This window comes from Crotalus tigris, unplaced genomic scaffold (assembly GCF_016545835.1).
Source record: "Crotalus tigris isolate CLP2741 ecotype Arizona unplaced genomic scaffold, ASM1654583v1 scf7180000018485.2372832, whole genome shotgun sequence".
NCBI lineage: Eukaryota > Metazoa > Chordata > Lepidosauria > Squamata > Viperidae > Crotalus > Crotalus tigris.
In genome coordinates, this window is record NW_024097033.1 from 2,166,122 (window position 1) to 2,189,420 (window position 23,299).

Here is a 23,299-nt window from a genome sequence, read left to right on the forward strand (position 1 = left end):
CAGATGGCCAAAGAGGATGATGATGATTTAGTTATTTATAAAATTTATTTGCCACCCAGCACGTTTCAAAGTAGCTCTGGGTGGCTTACATCCAAGGGTCCCAGAGATATAAGTTTTACTTGCCAGTTTGCACTGTGGAAGATTCTTTTCTTTGGGAAATTTAACCTCTCGCTGCTAAATAAATTTGTGGAGTCCAATATGGATGGATGAAACTGTCCCATCTCATTTCATGCTGGTTATTGACAATGAATTGTATAGTGAAAAAAAAAACCTAATTCTCTTGGTCTTTGTACAAATGGTTTTGATGAGGATGATTGCTTCAAGAATTTGGAAGCACTGGAGAATGCAGCAGAATGATTATTGAGCGAATGACAAGAGTTTGGCTGAGGAGATGAGCTAACTTCTTTAATAAAGATTCTGTGGGAAGTATTATTTCCCAGTATTACCCTTCTGCTAGCATGCCACTGAGTCATTAGGCATCCACAAAAATATTAGAGAACTGTAATGCCAAGTCAATCTGGGATTTATGTTTGAAAGAGTTGCAGACCAGTAATTAATTATTTGAGGGAAAGGCAACTGAACAGTAAAAGCAAAAAGAAGAATGGAGACCATTCTTAACTAAAGAAGCGGAGAAGGTAGGGCATAAAGTATTGGACAATGATAGCATCAAAGATAGCAAGATGAATCACAATAGACTTTCAGCGAAGCATGACAGAGATAATTAACTTTTTATGCAATATTCTTGTAGGCTGAACAATCGTTAGTCTGAGTCAAGGCCAGATGAAATGGAAATCAGTTAGTATGGGACATCCCATAAGTCTGTGGCAGTGGAGCTCAGAAAGAGTTCAGCAGGCAATGACAGTAACAGATCAAATATTTAGCCTGCAATTCTATATGCTCTTAATCTACATGTAAGTTTAGTTGCCTCAGTGGACTTAATGTGTGATCATTATTGTGTTATGGTGAAGACCATAGTAACAGATTATGGTTTCTTTCATAAGGTTAGGTTAGGTTACTTTTAGGCTCTGGTTATCACCCAAACAAGACATCAGGTTAGACATTGTTTAACCCTTCCCCCCCATTTCTGGCATTCTGACAAAGAGATACAATAAGGAACTGCTCCTGGCTCATTCTAATCTCCAATGAGTATGTGGAGACTATTACTTCTGACAAGAAATTTGGGATTAAAAAAAATAACATTACCTGATCAGAATAGCCTACTACTATGGTACTAACTTAGACACAGTTATATATGCTGTAGGCCCTGTTCACACTACAGACATTGAACTGAATCATGGGTGTCATATGAATACCTTAATCAAATCTCAGCTACTCCAAGAAACAAGCTGAATTTTAGTATCTCCCATGATATTTTTTAACTATGGTCCCCTTCAATAACCCTAAATTCAGCAACAAAGTGATTAACAGCATCATAACCCCAGGGTTCTGCTTCATCTTGGGCTGTGCCAGTGGTAGGATTCAGCTAGTTCGCACTACTTCGGCAGAACCAGTAGCTAATTTTTTGTTGGCCAGGCCCAGAATAGACTTCTGGAAGTGGCATCCACACAGAGAACTGGTTGTTCACATATTTGAATCCCACCACTGGGCTGTGCCCTCTACAAGCATTCCTTGTGATTCCAGTATTCCACAAGTCAATAGTAATACTACAGTACTATAATACAAGATGATAACACTCCTTTACTAGTTCATTATTCATGCCATTATTTTTCAGCAAGCCCTACACTGTGTCTTACACGACTATACCAACTTTAAAAGGACCCTATATTTAAAAAAAAAAAAAAGCAAATAAAATCAAATTAACCCCTTACAATTTTATTTTTAGACTAAGAACTGTGAGACAGAAATGTTTTATTCCCATGAGCCCAAAGGATACTGCTGACAATAATTCTGGTGACTTCGTTTACTGTGTTATATTTTAGGAACATGATGTAAAATTTGACGACCATGGAATGATGGTGCTGGGCTGTGGACCATATCATATAGGTAAATCTTGCTTCTATAGCTTCTTCACTTTTTTTTCCAACTAAAGAACCTTCTCTTTTGTGTAATATCTTTTCCTATAGTACTTGAATATGATATGCCAAATAATTGCTTATTCAGTGTTCTCAAGCATTTCATTTTGTAGGTTTTAGAATTAAAGAACTGTTTTCCAGATGGAGAACTAATAATGTAATTTAGAAATCCAGAAAAAGCTTGTATAGAAATAAATCTTAAGGATTATGAAGATGTGTTGATAGTAAATGGCCAGGGGATCTTTTCTACTCCTCATTTTTCATAGCAATCCTCCCCATTCTTAATTTATCTGTCTTTATACTTTAACAGGCTTGATATTTATATGTATTGCATTAACATTTACTTCAAATAATGTTAACTAGCATTGCCATTTAGTTGGGATTTGAAATGACTAAAACTACGTATTTCATTGATACGTTTACCGCATACTTGGAAGGACAGTTTCTGCTGAATATATATCTGATTTCCTGAACTGAGTGCACAGTACATATATCTATATATGAAACCCACTTGGAAATTCCACCCAAAATATGGAGATCAAATGTAAGGCCAGAACCCATAAATATTTTTCACAAATATGGTGAATGCCTGGGCAGAAAATAAATTTATTCATTATGTTTTAGCTATGGCTTTAGATAAACCTTTTCTATTAAGACATATAAATGGCTTGCAGCCTGACCCATCATATGTTAAATTAATTTTAAGAAGCTGCTATTCAGTGGATTTATTAACTACCCAGAAATTCACAAAGGCACTTCTTTTATCAAGGTAATACATATTGTCAGTGGATGCAGGCTTGATGTTACAGCTGCAGACTTCCTTCTTCTGACCTTGACATAGCAGTTGCTTTTTAAACCTCCTGCCTAATGTTGTTTGTTAAAAGCTCCAACTCTTTTTTTGGCAGGAAGTAGTGTGGAGTTTGACTGGTGTGCTGTTTCTTGCATCCGCACCTTGCGTCAGCTCTCCAAGAAGACAGTTGTGGTAAACTGCAACCCAGAGACAGTGAGCACCGATTTTGATGAATGTGACAGGCTTTACTTTGAAGAACTATCACTTGAGAGAATCTTGGACATTTACCAACAGGAGGTAATTCATTTTAAAAATGGTCCAAATATGTTCAATGTAAGGAAGATCAAGACCTCATAAAATAAGCTAAATCATTTGACAAATCAAAGTTTTATTTCCCTCTTTAGCAGGGCATTTCTTAAAGTTACTAGTTTTTAGCTACTGACATCATATTTTACAACACATAGTTAATCCTAGTAACTGTTCAATAATGAATGCCAAATAAATGCATAACTGTGTTTCAAAGATGACATATTGCACAATATTTATAAGCTAATTTTATTATTTCACAGTTATTTATGGCATAAATTGTCCTGCCCTTGCTGGGCTTAATTTCAACCTGTGACAATGAAAGCAATTACACACATGCTTAATTTTATGCTTGAGGACAATAGTGTTGATATGGATGTAATTTTTCAACTGCGAAATATAAACTTAAGGACGTCACACATGTATATATGTGTGGCATTATAATAACTTCATGAGATGTGTTGACTTTTTGTGATAGTCTGTCCTCTGTTAGAACTGCTCAAGATTGTTGTATTTTTTTAAAATGCAAATTGGCTGAAACAAACAAACATTGCCATGTTTCTGAAAGTTTCTTTATACTTGTTTCTTACCTGAGCGATCCTAAAATGTTACAATGCGGTTTCTAATACCTGCTCAGTTTTGTCCTTGATTTCAGGGAAACCAGTGGAAGAATTCTCAGCTTGACTACATAAGAGATGTCATTTGCAAATAAGGCTAGCTGCTTTTCTGAAAAGATAGAGATGGATCATGTATTAGAGATTCATGAATCTTAGTTTCACTAAGAAATGCTTCTGGGTTTATGTGGATATGAGGATGGATGCACTTAAAAAAACAGTTATCAATACTATTATTAATGGGATCTGTTCAAAAATGAAATAAGATTTTATCATATTGCCTTACCACCATGCTTTGGTTGCAAAGCTTAGATAAACCAAATATGGAGCTGCAATGAGTACCCAATCCTTTTGGATGGATTTTGGTGGAGGGAGGTGAAGGATTCTGCCAGAAGCAGGAAGAGTTTCTTCCCTTGCTTCCAAACATTTTGAGAGACCTACTGTTGGGGGAAATGAAATGCTGCAATTGTTAGCAAATGTTGCATGTAACATTCTGTCTCTGGATTGTTCCTAGGCATGTGATGGCTGCATCATCTCTGTAGGAGGGCAGATCCCAAATAACCTAGCTGTGCCACTTTACAGAAATGGAGTTAAAATTATGGGAACCAATCCACTGCAGATTGATCGTGCAGAAGATAGATCTGTATTCTCAGCTGTTCTTGATGAGTTGCAGGTGGCCCAGGCACCCTGGAAAGCAGTCAGTTCCTTGGTGGGTAGATTTATTTGGAATCTGAATTTAATCACTAGTTGAAGCCAACATTCATGACATAATTTTTATCTGCTTAATTGGAAGGTTGCATTTATTCTTTGGCAATACTGTAGTACAGGGGTCTTCAAACATGGCCCTTTTATGACTTGTGGACTTCAATTCCCAGAATTCCTCAGCCAGGCATGCTGACTGAGGAATTCTGGGAGTTGAAGTCCACAAGTCATAAAAGGGCCAAGTTTGAAGACCCTTGCTGTAGTATAAAAAAAGAATAAAAAGTCTCCTTTTGCATAGGAAGAGGGTTCAGCAACTTTTTTTTCTCATGTCATCCTTCTTGTCAGAGAGTTTGATTTAAAAAGTTAGAAAGAAAGAATGATTAACAGAATTGCAAGTAATAAGTTTGAGCCTCGTTGAAGTAGAAAATATTGGAGGACTCAAATTTTCTGCAGATATATTCAAATGCAGTGATACGAAAATCTTCAGGATGGGGAAGGTTGTGTTTAGTGTTAACAGTATTATAAATAAAGTATATTTTCCAATTCTTTAGGAAGATGCTGTGGAATTTGCAAACTCAGTTGGGTACCCTTGCTTGTTGAGACCTTCGTATGTTTTGAGGTAAAGCATGTTCTATTAGCACAAGCTAAATTCCTGCATTGCTTGATTAAACTGAATAGATTGTGATACTAAAGTGCTGTAAGGACCCACCCCACTTTGCATCTTAAGAAGACAGAACTCTTGGAATAATTCTTCCAACAGGCATCCTTTATTAAGAGAAAATGGTTGCAGGCATTCTAGATAGGACTTGGGGTCCAAGTTCTCCCATTCAAGGTTTTAAGGGGTTTCCCAGTAGCCCCACCCAATCATCCCCTACTTCCAGCGACAGTCTCAGGCATTACTCTCCCACCCCCTTTTCCTTACTGCCGGCTGGATGGAGACTTCAGAGAAAACTACATGAAAGGTAATAGTCTCCTTTGTTATGATTAGGCCTTTTGGTGCTATCCACATTCAGTTTCTTTGAAGTGTAATGAAGGAAGTGAGGGCCATAAAGCCCCTTTGTTCACCCCCTTCCCTTCATCGTATGACAGAATCCCGAGAAGGCAGAAATGGGGTTTTTTATAGTTGATAATTAGAGATGAAATATAATTGGATTCTGACAAGTGCCATACTTAGAAATTTAACAGTTTTACCATCCAGCAGCTGGACATCTAATGAATGTAAAGACTGACATATTTATCCTGTTGGCTGCTTGCTTAGTAAACTGGAAATATGCCATTTAGATTTAACATTGTCATGAAAACTTCAAGACATATTAGATAAAGTATACTCTTCAAACACAAACTGTGAACTGTGCTTATTTTTTGCCACTTTTACCAATGCAGGTTTTGGATCATCTGCTTCCTGGTATCCTCATTATACCCAGCTAACTTCCTTCTACATCTTTGCTTCATTTTTTAGTCAGTTTGCCTAGAACTTATTCAGAGCCATTCACTGTTTTGCTCTCTACTCACTTGCTTCACATTTCTCTGAGCAAATCAGTCTATGCCAAGGAAGGCCTTTCATGATTGTTACTGAAACTATGGTGTACTTGATGGCATGACTGACCAGGCCTTAAGAGCTTATACTGAGAAATTCTGAGGCCTTTTATGGCTTGAATCTCAAGCTGAAAAACAACAGCGTCAAATTGGTTCCTATAAATAGTCCACAAAATCTCTTTCCAATGCCAGGAAAGGATGATTTCTTAACTGGAAAATTGAGTTTTGTAGCTTCAAGGCCCTGGAAGGTACTGGCAATAAAATGTTCATTCTCTGTAGCCAATGCTTCTACAGATGGGCTTATTTTGTTTGTCTGTTCAGCAGCTTATTTAATCTCTCAAATATCCATGACTATGTCCATTGCATAATAAGGACATATTGGAACAATATCTATCCTTTTCTGACTCATATAAACATTAGTTCTAGCCACTAATATCTGGAAAATCAGGACATTAAATAATAAATGTTAATTAAGTTGCATATTGTGAAGGTTCTACATATTACCCACCCCCAAAAGCAGGGATTTATTTACAATATATTATCCCGTTTGATATAATGCAGCTTGATCCCACATCAAGTTCAAGTGGCCTGCTTTGAATCAAGTTTGTAGTTGTTCCAAACTGAACCAGAACTTCTATAAGCAGTCCAGATTAAGGAAGGAACCCTGTCAATTTTGGGGCACTTTGGTTGGCTGTAGAAATGCAGAATGCAGACTTTGAAAAATTGCAATAGTTCTTGCATATTTTCCCCAAAAGCAGGATATGGAGGGTAATAAAAAAAGAGTGGATTCAAATGACTAACAAATCTACTTTCTAATTGTATAGAAGGATTCTTCAAGGGCTTCCCAATTACTGTTTTGGAGACAATATTTGCCTACAGTGATATGATAAAAAGAAGCACACTAAATGGCAATTTGCAGTGCCATTTGAAATGGCCATGGAAATCATGAGTAGATTTTATACATGGTTTCCAAATCAAACTATTTCCTGCAAGGGATCATCTGTGATGCTATGTTTTAGTAACAATACCCAAAGCAAAAATGGCAGGTGTCTTAGAATAAGACATCTTTTTTGTAAGTTGTGAAAAGAAAAAGAAAAAGGATGCCTTAATGGAGATTGCAGATTTCACTGACATTGCTGTCTAACCAATTCTCTTTCTCATCCAATTTGTAAGACTTTTTTTTTTTTTTGCATAAGGTTCAACCTTGTGGTCTGAAATTAGCAGAGTTATTTCCAGAGGAGAGGCAGATGCTGTATAGTTTTAAATGCAAAACATTTATAGACTATATTTAACCATGAGGAAACCAGAATTTAAACAAGATTCCAAAACTTCTGTACCTGTTTTTTTCAAACTGGGCACTCTTTATCTTTTCAGGAAGCTGGGGGGGGGGGCAGTAGGGGGCCAAAAAGTTCAAGAAGGCAGCCACAACCATGTGAGCAGCACTTTGCCATTCTTAATGTGCATTGCAAGCGATGTAAGGGGAGAGGCTTGGATCATATTGTTGGGGCACCATTGTGACTTTTTTTACTGCTCTCTCCCTTGTCAAAAGGGTTTAAGCTTTCTGTACATTTAATCCCATTTTGTTCTTACAAAATACCTGGCAGTTTGTGTTTTTCCCATGCTAATCCACAGAAGACTCAAATCACAGTTTGTGTTGGGACCCAACCCATGAGGACAATCTTTAGAGATTGACATGAAGTTCCCATTTTCAGATGCCCCAAACAGAACCTGCAATAAGGGTAAAAAAAAAATAATAATGAAACTGATAATCATCCATAAGTTTAAAACTCTAAATAAATCATAAAAATATATCACAGAGATTTGGTATATTCTGGCTAATATAAATGCGTCTAGATGACTTTCAATAATCTAAAATATCATTCCAATTTTAGTTTATTTTTTTAAAAAATAATCTTGATTTCCATAATTTTCTAGTCTAGGATGTTTCCCAAATAAAAATCTAAGTCTGAAAAAAAAAGATGCTGCTGCAATAAGGAGTCATCTAACCAGTCTTAATGGAGCTGTTCACACTGTAGCATCTCTCTTTTTTTTAAGATCTCACAGAAGCCTAAAAATGGAAGCTACTCTAAAGCAATGGTGGTGAACCTATGGCACGGGTGCCAGAGGCGGCACTCAGAGCCCTCTCTGTGGGCACGTGCGCCATCGCCCCAGTCCTTGGCCTTCAGCTGGGTTTTATAAAACCTTTTCACTTTAGGCCTCCACCACCGTGTACAAAAAAAAAAGGTTCAATCAATCAGTCAATTTCAACTTCTCGTGGGAAAAAAAAGATCTTGCACAGTTGGATTTGATTGATTGAACTTTTTAGTCCATCCCAGTCTGCTGTTACCACTGCAGCCATGCCCACCCAATGGGCCACACCCACCCAATGGGCCACACCCACCCGGCACCCGACGATGCATAAGTGGATTTTGGGTTGCAGTTTGGGCACTCAGTCTCTAAAAGGTTCGCCATCACTGCTCTAAGAAATAGTAGAAAGGAACTCTTTCAAAGTTCAGAGTCTGAAGATTAGATGCTGAATGTTTGTCCCCAGCATGAGTCACCAATTTGACTGGCCTTGCTCTTCCTATTTCCCATCTGACAGTGAATATGCATGGATAGGACCACAAAAGACTGTTGAGTGATTAGCCACATTCAAAACTAGGCAGATAAATGTCAAAACAGACTTCCTGACACTTGGAAGAACTTGAATCCTGAAGAATTACCTTTAAATGTCAGCAGTCTTCAGCATTCTGGTAATTTATCATAGCATGTTATTAACTCATAAAAAAGTGAGGAGGGGAGGAAAAAAAACCCTGTGAATGATGGTACCTTTGAAAGAACCCTAAGAATGTTCACACTCTCAACCCTCATCTTTCCACTTTCATTTCTTACTGCCTCTTAGAGACAGGTATATTTACATCATGTTGACAATATTTTGAGTTAGGTGCTTCTATGTGAAAATGCTCCCCACCCCCATTACTATTTTCTGTCCAATACATGCTGTGGTAGCTGCTTTATTTCCAAGACATAGTTGACAAACACAAAGAGAGGCAGTGGCAATGAGTTGAATCAATGTGCAGGAATATTCTAAATATCCCTCTCGAAAGCTTAATGCAGCGAAGAGCTTATTCATAAATGAGAGGATTGGAAGAGAAATAGAATTTACTGAGCACAGTTTGCAAGTGCAAATGGAAACTGAGTTGAAGCTTTCCAATAAGAAAAGGGAACTATCAGTCTGATGGAGGCAACCCGGACACTGAATGAAGCAGAAAGAATATTTAAGCAGAAAGAGGCATTTATATTATAGGGTAGCTAGACAGTATAAGGATATGTGCATTCAATTAACTATGAATTAACATAAAAAAATCCATCAAACCCATTTTTAAACTGGATTTTTAAAGCAGTCCAATTATTCCTAAAATGGAAAAGTTTAATCTATGGATTATTTAAAATTGTTTTGAAAATAAATTCTTATCTTCACAAAGATATTTAAACCCCCCCCCCTCCTGTTCAATTGTGTTAAATTCTCGGAAAATGTCTGGACAAGTCCTTGCTGTTTTCTTAGCAAGGTTTTTCAGAAGTGGCTTGTCATTGTCTACTTCCTAAGGCTGAAAGAAAGTGATTGGCTCAAGGTGGCTTTGTACCTAAGGCGGGACTAGAATACGCTGTCTCCTGGTTTCTAACTTGATGCCTTAACCACTACACCAAACTGGCTCTCATTTGACATGTACCTTTAACCTAATTTTAACTGGACTTGAAACTATCATTTCCAGTTGGACTCCAACTGGATTTAAATAACAAGTTTCTATATTTTTATAAGCATTGTATAAAATATTACTTTCAACAGGGGTCAAAATTATGCACAGGCTGCAAAGTAATAGCTGGGTAAACAAAACATATCTGCAATGCCAAATTTGTTTTGAATGGCAGTCTTTCTTAGCAGAAAAAGTGTTCCATGGATCAATCAGACAGTTGAATTTGTTGTCTTGAAGTCAATGATCAGCAGCGAGAATTAAATGTGCTCTTTGTTTGCATAGTTGATTCCAGTGAGATTTTTCCTTGTATTCCCCCCCCCAATGATTTAGAAGGAAACTGGGAACACATTTTCCCACCAACAAATTTTATTAAAAGACATAATTATTTGTGAGCCACAGCTGACTTCATTAGTTGCCTCAGATGCACAAAAGGTTATGCCTTTTAATAAAGTTTGTTAGAAAAGATGCTACCAGATTCCTTCTGTCTTTTTTTGTCACCAAACATTAACATAGGTCTTACAATTTTAAAAGGGGAAAATTCATCTGAGCCCAGGGCAACTTTTTTCTTACTTTTTGAGGGATACATATTTGTTTCTTCTGAAGTCTGCACATTTCAGCATCTATTTCTTTTTTAAAATGACAAAACAACTATGCAAATGGCTTATTTGGCTTGTGAGTTATCTGTCTAACTATTTTTCATGGTTTTTCAGAACCATCTCACCATGCCTTCCAGCTGACAAAATGTCAAATACAAAAATGTGTTGGCATAACTATGATAATTTATTTTGGCATTAAATTTTAATAGCACAATTATTTTAAAATTGCATTGACCAGATTTTATGTAAACCAGTCACAAAGACTCAGTGCCCTTAAGTTAGACCATATTTTACAAAGAAGCATTTCTGGCAAACATCAAGTTGTGTTTGAAAAGACTGAATAAAGAAGTTTTGCTAGGAAAGTGTTTCTCAAACTTGGCAACTTTAGGATATGTGGATTTCAACTCCCAGAATTCTCCAGCACGGCTGAGAAACCCTGTCCTAGAATATCTCCTATACAGCAGAATGGTTCACAGCTCCTGATTATTAATCTAGACCCCCCCCCCTTTTTTTTTTTTTACTTCTTTGGCATATTCTTAGGCCCATTCTCATGTTAGTGGTAAATAAGGAATAATACTGCTTTTTTTGGAGAACAATTCTTTCAGCTTTTCAGATCCTTAGATACAAGAAGTTTTTGAATCTAAAATTGTTTTGTTTTATCTTTCTCATTAGCGGTTCAGCAATGAATGTAGTACATACAGAGAAAGAAATGAAGAAGTTCTTGGCAGAGGCAACCAGAGTTTCACAGGTATTACACAAAGTTTTTCTTCCCTTCTCACTGCTACAAGTAAACCGTTAACATTTTCAATTAAACTATCCTCATTTTTTTTATACATTTGAATACTGATTGTTTCAGGATGTGAGGTAATTTGAACACATTTAACTTAATTATCCATTTCTAATTGATCCGTTTTGTTCTATCTATATTTATAATGAGTATTGTACTGCAGTTGTATCTAGATAATTCACAGGAAAGAGACCTGATTTCTAAAATTTTGTTTATATTCTTACTAACATGTTGGTGGCAAATTCTGGAGAGATCATCATATCTCAGTCCAGGGTCATATTCCTATTCCATAGCTGTGCCTCAGAGAAGAATTTAGAAATTCAGGAATAACTTAGCGTCTATTTCTTTTATACAACATTCAACAATGCTGTGTTTCTGCTGAGTTGCTCCTGTAATTGTCACTGACCTTGATGTTTTATGTATGATAGAGCTGTAGGATCGGTAGGTAATCCCTTAACACGATTAAAGATGTCTAAGGATGCTTACCAGTGTAACCAATCTCTAATTACCTGGACATCCTGCTTTTGATCTGAGCAGAGAAAGCCAAATCAGGCTGGATTATATAACAGTGTATACTACACCCTCTGGGAAATTCTGTGGTGGGGAATAGCTGGAAAGAACTGTGAAATGTAAACATCATCTCCCACTCCCCTCCATCCTGTTCAGGATCTACAGTTAATTCTTTATGCAATGGAACAAATGGGAGCCAGCTGTAGGACAGGGAGGCAGTGTTTCCATTTAGAAATAGAAGAGTACTGCAGTACAAAGGTATTTTGCTTCAGGGTTGCCAGAAAGTTCTAATTCAACTGAACAGACCAATTTATATTCATCCAGGCAGTCAATTTTATAGGCTGGCGTTGATTTGGAAAGTTATGGCTGTTTTAAATCTCTTTAAGGAAAGAACTGGGGAGAAGCTTGCTGAAGGCTAGACATGATTGGATGACTTGATACTTCTTGTATCAAGAAGTATCAAGAAAAAAGGAGACCCTTTTATACCAGATTTGGCAAATGCAATCAGTGAACATTGGGAGCAGAGGCCCCATAGAGTTGGAAACATTTGCAGTAAACAAACAAAATCTACCTTTTAACCCTGACATTGAGGAATGTTTTGCCCTATTTTAAATATATCTTAAAGCAGATGATGTTACATTTTAAAATAAACCACTTCTCTGTCACCTGTCTTGTGGACCACTTTTGCTTGGACAGTTCCTTGGACAGCCTTTTGCATGGTATTAAAGATCCAGATATTCCCACAAGCATTTGGGTGGGGAGATTATGGACCCCTCCTTATCTGATTGCATTGTCTTAGTAATTGGAAGATGAATGGTTTTTCGACCCCAAGGATCTTTTAGAGGGATCCTGTTTCCTAAAGTATAGTCCTAAGACCCCTGGAGATCCCCAGATTCTTTCATCAAAAATCAAAATTATTTGCCAGCCTATGATGAAAAATAATACAATATTAAAATCCAATCAAATAGTCATGAGAAGCGAATGCATCGATTTTAATTTTTCATGCGATAAATATTGATAAATACTACTCAAACAAACAAAAGCTCTTTTGGGGTCCTCCAAAATTTTTAAAAGTGGAAAGGTGTCCTGAGAGTAAATATTTAAGAAACCCTACTTTAGAGAAGGACTCTTTTGGAATAGTATTACTTTTGGAATACTGATATTATGAACTATGTTATTGAATTTTTTGGTTTTTCATTTGTACATTGTCCAGAATAATCTTGATGGGATATAGGACCAAAGAAATGGTTTACATACTTATGTGCATACATACATACATACATACATACATACATACATGCTGGGCAGAAGATAAAAACATTTGCCTCGTCATGGACATATTTGGACTTTATTTTCTCTTGACAGTACAGAAGGTAAGGATCAGATTAAAAAATAGGCAGCACATTCTTTCCAAGACTGACCTTTTGTCGGGACTTCAGCTTTCAAAAATGAGCCAGACAGCAGCTTCTATCAAGCCACTTAGACTAGATTTTCAAGAGCTTAACACCCAACATACCAATCACTTTTGGACATCTGGTTCCAGCTGGGAGCACTCTCCTTTTTAGAAAATGTGGTGCTATGTGTGATTGGCTTAGTATCACACACTGAATGTGTGTTGAAAATCAGAAATACAGTTAAGATTTATTGAGGGCTCCTTCTGTGCCTGCCTGGCTTCCTGGACCATGAGATTGCCATCAGGGCTGCCTCACCATCACAGTCCCACAACTGATGCTGCCAAGATTTCAGACACAGAGAAAAGTGGCAAACAAGAAAATTCTGGAATTATTCCAAATGAAAGCTGTTAGCAGGTAGTTCTGAAAAACAATTTGACTAGAAATTATACAATTTGGAATGATAGTCCATGAAAACGTATAGCCATGGTAGGGCATCCATAATGGGAGAAATATTGGGACAAGATTTGGGCAGAATATCAGGCTCTTATACAGCAGAATGAGCAGGAAAAATGTCAGATGCTGCAGACTCAGCTTACTGTATTTTGAAGCCAGTAATTTAAATCTAAATTTCTCCTCTCCAACTCAATTGAATCAAAGCAGGTGGTAGCATCTAGCCAGTTACAACTGTTTTCAAAAGGCTAAGTTGGATTATCACTTAACAGGACATCACCAGGAAATCACAGGGATATAGACTAGCCAAATAAATAAATAGTAAAGGCAATGGCAAATCAGTGGTAAATTCCATATTGTTGTGGACATGTCCATATATTCACCAGGAACTAAAACAGACTTAAGGAAAAGTTTAGAACTGAAGTCCAGAATCTCCCTAACACTGTGCCACTGGGAAGAAAGACTTAAATATCATTTTTCCTATATTTCCCTCATTATTTCCTATGCTGTTTTTCTCATCCAGTCCTCATTACTTCTCTCATCTTTCCTTTCTCCTTGCCTTGTCACATCTCATCAACATCTTACTTATGGTCATTCTTGCCAAACACAGGTGGGGAAAGAGTTATACCCAGTCAGGTTTCTGATAGCTTGGTATGGTGTGCCTTTTATTTCTTTAGCTTTTCCACCAGATTTCTTTCTAGCCAGTTCAGAGAGCTAACTTTGCTCTGATTTCTTATCCTGCTTGTTGAAGACAAGTTCTTTGTGCATTATAATTCCTATAGAATACCAACATCATGTACAATGTACAAAACAATAATAAATCCCTTTCCTGAGCTGCTTGGGATTTAAATTTTCACAAAGAGGAAAGAACCAAAAGAAGTAAAGAGTCCTACTTCTTGCAACATTTGGCTAATGTTGGCCAGGACATCAATTGTGGGTGTTTGTAATACATTTATTGAGAGGCCAAGTTATAGAAAAGATAGGAAAGCTGAAAAATGCCAAGGTCTGTTCAGGAATTGTGGGTTCTAAGGAAGAATGTTGCACTCTTAATAAGTTCTAAGCATGTCGGTCAACCGGGAAAAATATCCAGACTCCTTAAGAAGCGAGAAAGTGATGAAACTTGAATAAGGACAATAGATAAGGATGTACAGTTAAAAAAAAAAAAGACAAGACTATCAGGGCTTTGGCAAATAAAAATGGGATATAAAAGTTTAAGGAAGATTATCAAATGATGATAGAGATGTGACAAGACAGATAGGGGGGAAAATGCAGAAATCCAGGCAAAACATGACCAAAGCATAGTCAAAGGATATCCTCCTACTTGATGCTAACATAAATATAAGATTATTGTAACTTATTTTTGCACTGGTCTTGAACTGTAATGGAGGGAGAGGGAGAGGGAGGAGAGGGAGAGAGAGAGGGAGAGAGAGAGAGAGAGAGAGAGAGAGAGAGAGAGAGAGAGAGAGAGAGAGAAGAAAACATGCACAAGAAGAAGGAGCAATTAAAGCTGGAATGGTCTACACTATTTGTGAAGTGGGCTGAACATTATTAAAACAAGTAATTTACATGATTTGTCTTTACCCTAACCCCAACCCAATCCTCTCTTTTATTTGTGTTCTACATCATGTTCTTTTGTATATTCTATCTGATTTTAGAAGGACAGTTTCCAAAAATAAATTCCAGAATTCAGGAGATTTTACAATGGTTTTGCTTCTGTACAATGGACAATAGGAAGTCTAGAAGATTGCAAATTGTTAACACATTAGTTTATACTCTTTAAACAAGACCTGTTAACTCTCAGCCTGACAGGTGGAAAGAATCTTGCAAGCAAGGCTTTTCTTGGACATCCCAGTACTTGCCTCCATGTGGGAGGAATATTATAGCCAATTATTCACTGCCCCAAATTGTAATGGATTAGAAGAGCCACAAAATGATCTACAAGAGGCTTGTAATCCCACCCCACCCTGGTCTCTGGTGCCTGAACAGGAGACTAGAGGACTCATTCAGATTCAGACTCCTGGGAAGATCTATACCCTGAATTATTCAAATGTCACATTGACTGGTGGGCTCCCTTACTTGCAGGTTTATTTACTCATATAATTACTGCCAAATTCCAGCTGCTTGGGAGCTCTCTATTGTGGTCACCATTGATAAAAAGGGCGATAAGGGTAATCCCTCAAATTATAGACTGATTAGTCTAATTGATATCATAACAAAATTGTATGTCAAATATCGTTTGCATAAAAGATACAATTTGAGGACTGGGAAATTGAAAAAGGCTTGCTACCTGAAGAGCAAACTGGATTTAGGTTTGGGAGCTCCACTATTGATAACTGTTTTATGTCATCTAAGAGAAAAATACACGGCTTAAGGGAGCCAATTGTTTACAGCTTTCATAGGCCTCGTTACAACATTTGATTCAGTGAACAAGGAAACTTATAGACCTGAGCATGGATCTCAGAATCCTCTCTTTAATCAAGGAACTAAACTCATGCCTAAGGAGATGCAGAGGAACACATTGTACCCAACAGAGAAAGGTAGTTGCATTAAAGGCTTCAGACAAGAATGTTTACTGGCTTCATTTTATTTAACCTGTATATTAACCATGTCCCAAAAATCCCTTCATTTAATTGATATGCATATGCCTAAAGTTAAAAATAAACATGCAAATATTCTGCTGTATACAGATGACATGGTATTGATGCCATATAACCTGGTAGGGATAAGAAGACTGCTGCCCAGGTTTAGTTCATACTGTGCATTCAACTACTTGAATATCAATATGTCTAGGACCAAGGTAGGTTTTTTTTTTCAGGAAGGGGTGGAGTATAAGTATAAGTAGAGCCTGCATAAGGAACATATAGATCAGATTTAGTCCTATCTATACTTGGGAATAGTTTTGTAGAGACAGATTTTTGGCTCCCACATTTAAGAATTCTTTAAGGTATATACATTATATCATTAAGGCAGTTCACTAACCACAGCTACCCACTCTGTCTAACTCCAATCATAAATGTATATAATAGCAACATTTTTATTTATTTATTAAATTTATATGCCACTCACTGTCAAGTGAATTTGATCACATATGACATAGAGCTGTTGGGATATATAAATGCCCCCTTACTGGTTTAGATAGAGTCTACTTTTTTTAAAAAAAAAAGATTCTTGGAAATAGATAAATCTAAACCGACTCCAGCAGTAAGAGCAGAGCTGGGTACACTTGCTATACAAAGCCATCTAATAATTAAACTATTCAACTAATAGCTGAAATCTTATCTATTGACCCAGATAGACACCCAAGCTGTGCTTCAAAGATTAATCAGTTGCTTGGGCCAATTTACTTTCAAATGCCACCTCACAGTGTGGATTCTCTATCCAATTCCAAGCCCAATCAGATCTGAAGGCCAAAAAACCTTTTAAACAAAGTGTCATTGATGTGAGTGCCCAATATGATTTTGCACTACTTAAACATGTTAAGTCCTTGAAGTGGCTGGCTCAACACAAATCAGTCTTCCAGTTAGAGAAGTATTTAACAACCAATATGCCTCAACTTCTTAGAAGAGCTTTTCTAGAGCTTGTTTCCAAAATCTAGACTCCATGGTAACAGAGGGGAGGTTTCATAGAGTTCCATTTGAAGAAAGACTGTATTTGTGAAACATCAACTGCTGAAGACATTGGACATATCCTTTTTGTCTGCAAACTATATTCTGCAGAAAGGACTGCTTACTTACATTCTTATTTAAAAAATAAAATTTTTTGAGACCTGGAAGATACTGTAAAAATGACTATATCATTTCCTATCAACTGTACAGCAGATTATATATAGGAATTATGGGAGGCAGGCTAGAATTTATCTATGTTTTTCTTCCTTCTTGCCAATGTGTCATGGATTAAGAACAGTGTGATGGTTGGAAAAGAAGTCTCTGCAGGAATATAAAATTGAAGCCTACAATTGCCAATTTCACCCATGATAGCAGGGTGAGGATAGTGAATGATTGACTTTCCACACAGGAAGAAATTTAGTGCAGACTTTGACAGCCAAGTGTACACTAAGGTCTGCATTCCTTTAAAATTAGTGAGATGTATATAATTGATTTCAGTGTTGTTACAGTATTTTTATTTCCATTTTAAATTCTCTAGAGCCATGAAAGCTTTGTGAGAGCCATTTTCTTACACTTTTTTCTTTTAACTTTACTTCTACACTTCAATTAAATATTTCTAAAAGTACTTACTAACTTGAATACCGAATATATTTTCTCTTTATAACAGGAGCACCCTGTTGTCTTAACAAAATTCATTGAAGGAGCTCGAGAGGTGGAAATGGATGCGGTTGCAAAGAATGGAAAGGTAGACGCTTTTCTGCTTTGCTTTTTCTTCCCAGGCTTTATAAAATGATCGTAGAGAGACTTGACAAATGTTCCATTTTCAACTCTAGATAGAAGTTCTTTACAGCTGAGCTAAACAAAGGTAGACTGAACAAAGATTTTATACAACCACCTAGCCTTGAGAAATGTTTTGTCAGTAAGCTGTTTTTTTTCCAGTATGAGCTTCTTTACAGATCATATTGCTTGCTCTTGCTTGTTGGAATTACTTTTATTGTTTTCAGTTTCAGCAGGGAACATTGCATTTACTTTACATTGTTTGTAATGCATCGAAAAACTGTCACCTTTGCTTATTTGCCTTTCATCTTTCCACAGTAAACTGCTGGGTGTAGTGTTCAATGACAATAACCTTTTCCTTAAAGCCTTGCAAGGGCCATTAGATACCGGGCATCTTTCCCTGTCATAATATATAGTAGTGCTATACCAGATTAGTCTGATAATTCACACAGTCCAAGATATTTATCATTGCCACTAACCATAGCAATTTGATAGAATTCCCTGAATTGTGTGTACAGACTCCCCCCCCCCATAATTCTGGTTTAACCCTCCAGCATTGACATTCAGCACTCTTCCTGCTTCTGCTGATCACAGACTTTACAAAACATTGCAAACTTCTTCATTTGCCAGAAAAATTGCACCTTGAAGGACCACAGCTCAAATTCACAACCTAACCATTTTTAATTGTCTGGTCATCATGTTGAATACTCTCCTTTTTCTCACAGTTAATTTGGCAGTTCTCTCATTCCTTGGTTCTATAACTCTCTTCTGCGTAAAGAAGAGCCCTGCTTGAAATCCTCTAGCTAAATCACTGAATCATATTCAGCAGACCATACATGTGAAGTACATAGAACCAAGTCCATTGAGCATCATGTCAGGTCTATTAAAGAAGTGACACGCTATGAAAAAAAATGTATCTCTGAGCTTTTTTTTTCTTACGGTGAATCAAAAGAGAAAAAGGAGGAAATTCTTTTTCTAGTCAGGAAAAGTGAAACAGAGACAAATAAATGAAAGAGGCTGAATGATCCCTCTAGGTCTCTCATTAATCCCTTCTACTAAATAGAGCAAAATTTGTCCTTCTGGAGAGGTATGTTGAGCAGGATTTTATAAGTCCACCAATGTAGATTGATTGTGCTTAGAAACTACAAAGTCCTCTTATGCTTTTCTGACATTATGCATATTCAAAGGACTTAGTAGATATATTTGGTAGTAGTAATAATAAATATTATTAATGAAAATATTTTCTGTCTTATGATGACTCTTTAAAAATGTCAGTGTCGATGAACTCTTCTAAGTTCATGAGATGTGTGAGATATAAATTTCTTCATCAATTGCTCAGCTCCTTACCATTGTGCTAAATTACTTTTCTGAAGCCAGGAAATAATTAATGGAAAAATAAGAAAAATAATCCAGATGTATTCATATAATGAATGCATGTTCTGGGTTCATAGTAACTTCATCTGTTATAGATTGCATGTTTAGATCTGACTAAATCAATATACTGTAAAATGACTATATTTGCTTGGCTCTTTGGAACAGGTTATCTGCCATGCCATCTCTGAGCACGTGGAAGATGCAGGAGTTCATTCTGGAGATGCTACTTTGATGTTTCCTGCACAAACAATTAGCCAAGGAGCCTTAGAGAAGGTAATCTTTGGTTAACTATACAAAAAGAGTATCATGGGGCTAAACTTGTATGAAGTTCTAAAAAATCATCTGAAAACCATTCAACTACAGTATTTATCAGAATATTAAACCAGCTAAATGTTGAATAAAATAGTTGCATACTTTTCTCATGATCAGTACAGCTGATACAATAGGATCGTTTGTAGCTACAGAGTAGCATCCAGTATCTCTCTCGGCTTTTTTTTTTTAAAGGAAATTGCTAGAATGTATCTCAGAACCTCCTTCAGCCTGGTGGTCCTCCAAAATTACTGGACTTTAATTTCTATAACCACAGCTCAGTGTGGTAAAAGTTGGGAAATGGTGGAAGCTGAAGTCCAATATCTCTGGGCACTACACTGGAGAAAGCAACATTGTTTGTATTTTATTACTCCATAATATACACCAATTCATAGACTTAGCTGTCTTGCATATCATGTTGGCTCTCTGATTTTATCTAAAGTTGTAGCAACAAAGAATACATGCAAATATCTAGCATAGGAGTAGAACAATCTTATAGCAAGTGAACTTGCTAATTATAAAGCTAATTATAAAGTTGCAGAAAACCACAGAGATGACCTTGCGGAGGCCATGAGTTAAGGCAGAGAAGGCAAGTGGCATTGGAAAGAAACTTAAAGTTCATTTTATTTGGTATAACAGGGAGGAAAAGGAAAACATTGTCAGGTTTTTTTTTTTTTTTTTTTATTGAAAATTTTTAAATTTTTACAAAAACAAATCCCCTTCCCATACCCCCCCCAACCCTACCTCACCCCCCTCCTCCCCAACCTCCCAAACCCTCCCCTAGACTTCCCAGAGCTGAATACAGGCTTAATTGAGAAAAAAACTTAAAACACTTTTAAAACCTAAACAAATTTAAATACAATCATCATTCTATATAAACTCCCTCCAAAAACGCAAATTTAAACATTACTTTCTTTGAATATCTATAGCTATAATGTAAAATCTAATTTCTCCCTCTTTCTTTATCCTAATACAAAAAGATAAACATATAAACCTTTGTTGTACCATTAAAACTAAATACTCTTAGAAAACTTAAAGTAAATACATATTTCCTTCAATCTTCATCATCTTCTCACCTATCCAAAAAAAAAAAAAAAAAATTAAAAATCCTAAACAAATCTAGACACATTTAGTTAAACAAATTATTTTCTCTTAAAAATATTAATAATAATATTTAAAAGCTTGAAACACTTTTAAATCCTAAACAAATCTAAATACAATCATCATTCTATATAAACTTTCTCCAAAAACACAGATTTAAGCATTACTTTCTTTCCTAAACAAATCTAGACATTTAATTAAGCAAATTATTTTCTCTTAGAAATATTAATAATAATATTTAAAAACCAAATTTAAGCATTACTTGAAACTTAAACAAATTATACTCCCTTCGAAACACAAATTTATTAGAATCCCCTCACTGAAATAAACAAATTATAATCCCTTCAAAACACAGGTTTAAACAATATTATCATTAAAGGTTTAAAACTTAAAACTGAAATATATTATTATCCCAAAACACATATTTAGACATTACATAAGACATTTTCCAAAAACGATATAAGTTTTACTTCTCCCACAATCTCAATAGTAAACTTCTTGTCTAAAGTTCTCATTCAATGTCCATAATTTTCTGTCCAATAACCAGTTGCACCCACTATAAACACAAACTTCTTATCTAAAATTTTCATTCAATATCCATAATCTTCTGTCTAATAGCCAGTTGCATCTACTATAAGCACAATCCATATTGGTCTCTCTTGCCCGCAAGCATCGAAAAAAATGCGTGGAATTCTGCCCTTGAAGATCGCTCCAAAGAGTTTGTAAGTCCTGGTTGACCCACCAGCTCAGGAATCAGTACCTGTGAAACTTCCTCAACCTCCTTCTTCTGTTGGTCTTTCTCTTTACATTTATATGTTACTTTTTCTTTACATTTATATGTTGCACAAGTCTCAGGGACCGATACCTGTAAAACTTCCTCAGTAAATTCCTCCTTGTGTTGATCTTCACAGTTGTAAGTTGTACAAGTTATCCTCTGCCCGTTCCTCTCTTGTTGGTGCCCCTCAAGCTGAAATTTCCCAATTTCGATTTCAGGCAGCAATTCCACCCTTGAAGATTGCTCCAAAGACTTTGTAGGTCTAACTTCTCCCAGAGCTACCCTTGAAGATTGCTCCAAAGACTTTGTAAGTCCAACATCTCCCAGAGATTCAGAGACCGCTGAATATGAAACTTCCTTAACCTTCTTCTGTTGCTGCTTTTCTTTGGAGTTATGTGCTACACAAGTTGTCTTCTGCTCCTCAATCTGGACTTGTTGAGACCTAATAGATGGCGATGCACATACCCCCAGGACCGAAGTATAAAAATCTTTTGCTTGAGAAACAGTATTAAGTCTATGACATGTCCCCAGGTAGTTCACCACCATTCCAGTCGGAATATCCCATCTGAATAGAATTTTTCTCTTTTTAAGTTCATTTACTAGAAAAGCAAACTCCTTTCTTCTTCTTAAAATTTTAGATGGGATCTCCTTAAAAATTATGACATCTTGTGAAGCAATTTGAAATCTCTTCTTATAATAGGCTTGCACAATTTGATTGCGTAAGGATCTTTTACCAAAGTAAATTACCACATCTCTTGGCAGATTCTTCTGTGCTGCCACCACAGAGTTAACCCTAAATAATTTTTCAATTTCACTAAGTATTCCCTCTTTTTCTTTATTCAAAATCAATGCAAAGTCCTTTGCAACCATTTCTTTCAAATCTTCTTGCAAAGACTCTTCCAGGCCTCTGATTCTTAAGGCATATTCCATTTGTCCATATTGAAGCATAAGAATCTCATTTTCCATTTCTTTTTCCATACTTTCAATTTTCCCCTCCATTATGTCCACTTTTTCAGCTACCTCTTCCACATGGGAGTTCACCTTTTCAAGAACAGAAGCAACTCCTTCTAAAGCCAAAACAAAATCTTGTCTCAAAATCTTATTATTTTCCTCTAAAATCTTTTTCATTTCTGCCCTAATTTGAATTATAACATCTCCCATCATGTTTTGCAAATCCTTCATAGTTATTAGCTGACCCCCAGAAGAGGGTGAAACTGTTGATTTAGAAGCTGTAGAAATCCCTGGACGCTTTGGAGCCATCTTAAAGAAAAACCTTTAGCCCTTCTTAAAAAATTATAAAAATTCCTTCAAAAATCATAACTCCCTCCAAAGAAGGTCATTATAATAAAAAGAAAAAAGGGAAAAGAAAAAAAAAAAGGAAGAGAAAAAGAATTAAAAAAAGCTTTACTCCTTCTTAAAAATTGCAAAAAATTAAACAGAAAAAAGTCCTTCAAAAAAGAGTCATTACAATATAAAGAAGGGAGAAGAAAAAATAATAATAATAATAATAATAATAATTAAATAGAAAAAGTCCATTCCAAAAAAAAAATACTTAGAGATACCAAAAACAACCATTCCAATCATAAGAAAATAAAAAGGGAAAGGGAAAGGAAAGAAAAAGAAACACCAAAAAGCCTGCCGGTCAGCATTCTAACTTCAAAAAAAAAAAAAACACCGAGAGATTTGCCGATCGCCATTTTACTTTCCCTTTCAACAGAGAAAAAAAAAAATAAAATAAAATAAAAAGAGAGAATAAAAATAGAAGCAAGTCTTAAAACTTAAAATCCAAATAAATCAAAGAAAGCAAAAACTAAATCCTCTACTCAGCTCTGTCCGTTTATAAAAAAAAACTCACCAGTTCTCTTTAAGCACGGAGGTGTTTGCA

General features: G+C 36.1%; 1 protein-coding gene across 1 annotated transcript in view; it reads left to right on the forward strand.

Moving 5' to 3' along the window:
* Positions 1-23,299, forward strand: part of CPS1 (carbamoyl-phosphate synthase 1) — a 152,421-nt gene that overhangs the window by 97,955 nt on the left and 31,167 nt on the right. The window contains exons 24-30 of the mRNA XM_039352969.1: positions 1,941-2,004; positions 2,939-3,120; positions 4,258-4,452; positions 4,997-5,064; positions 11,005-11,080; positions 17,746-17,823; positions 19,395-19,502. Coding sequence (XP_039208903.1) covers positions 1,941-2,004; positions 2,939-3,120; positions 4,258-4,452; positions 4,997-5,064; positions 11,005-11,080; positions 17,746-17,823; positions 19,395-19,502 — 771 coding nt within the window. The remainder of the gene's footprint in view (positions 1-1,940; positions 2,005-2,938; positions 3,121-4,257; positions 4,453-4,996; positions 5,065-11,004; positions 11,081-17,745; positions 17,824-19,394; positions 19,503-23,299) is intronic.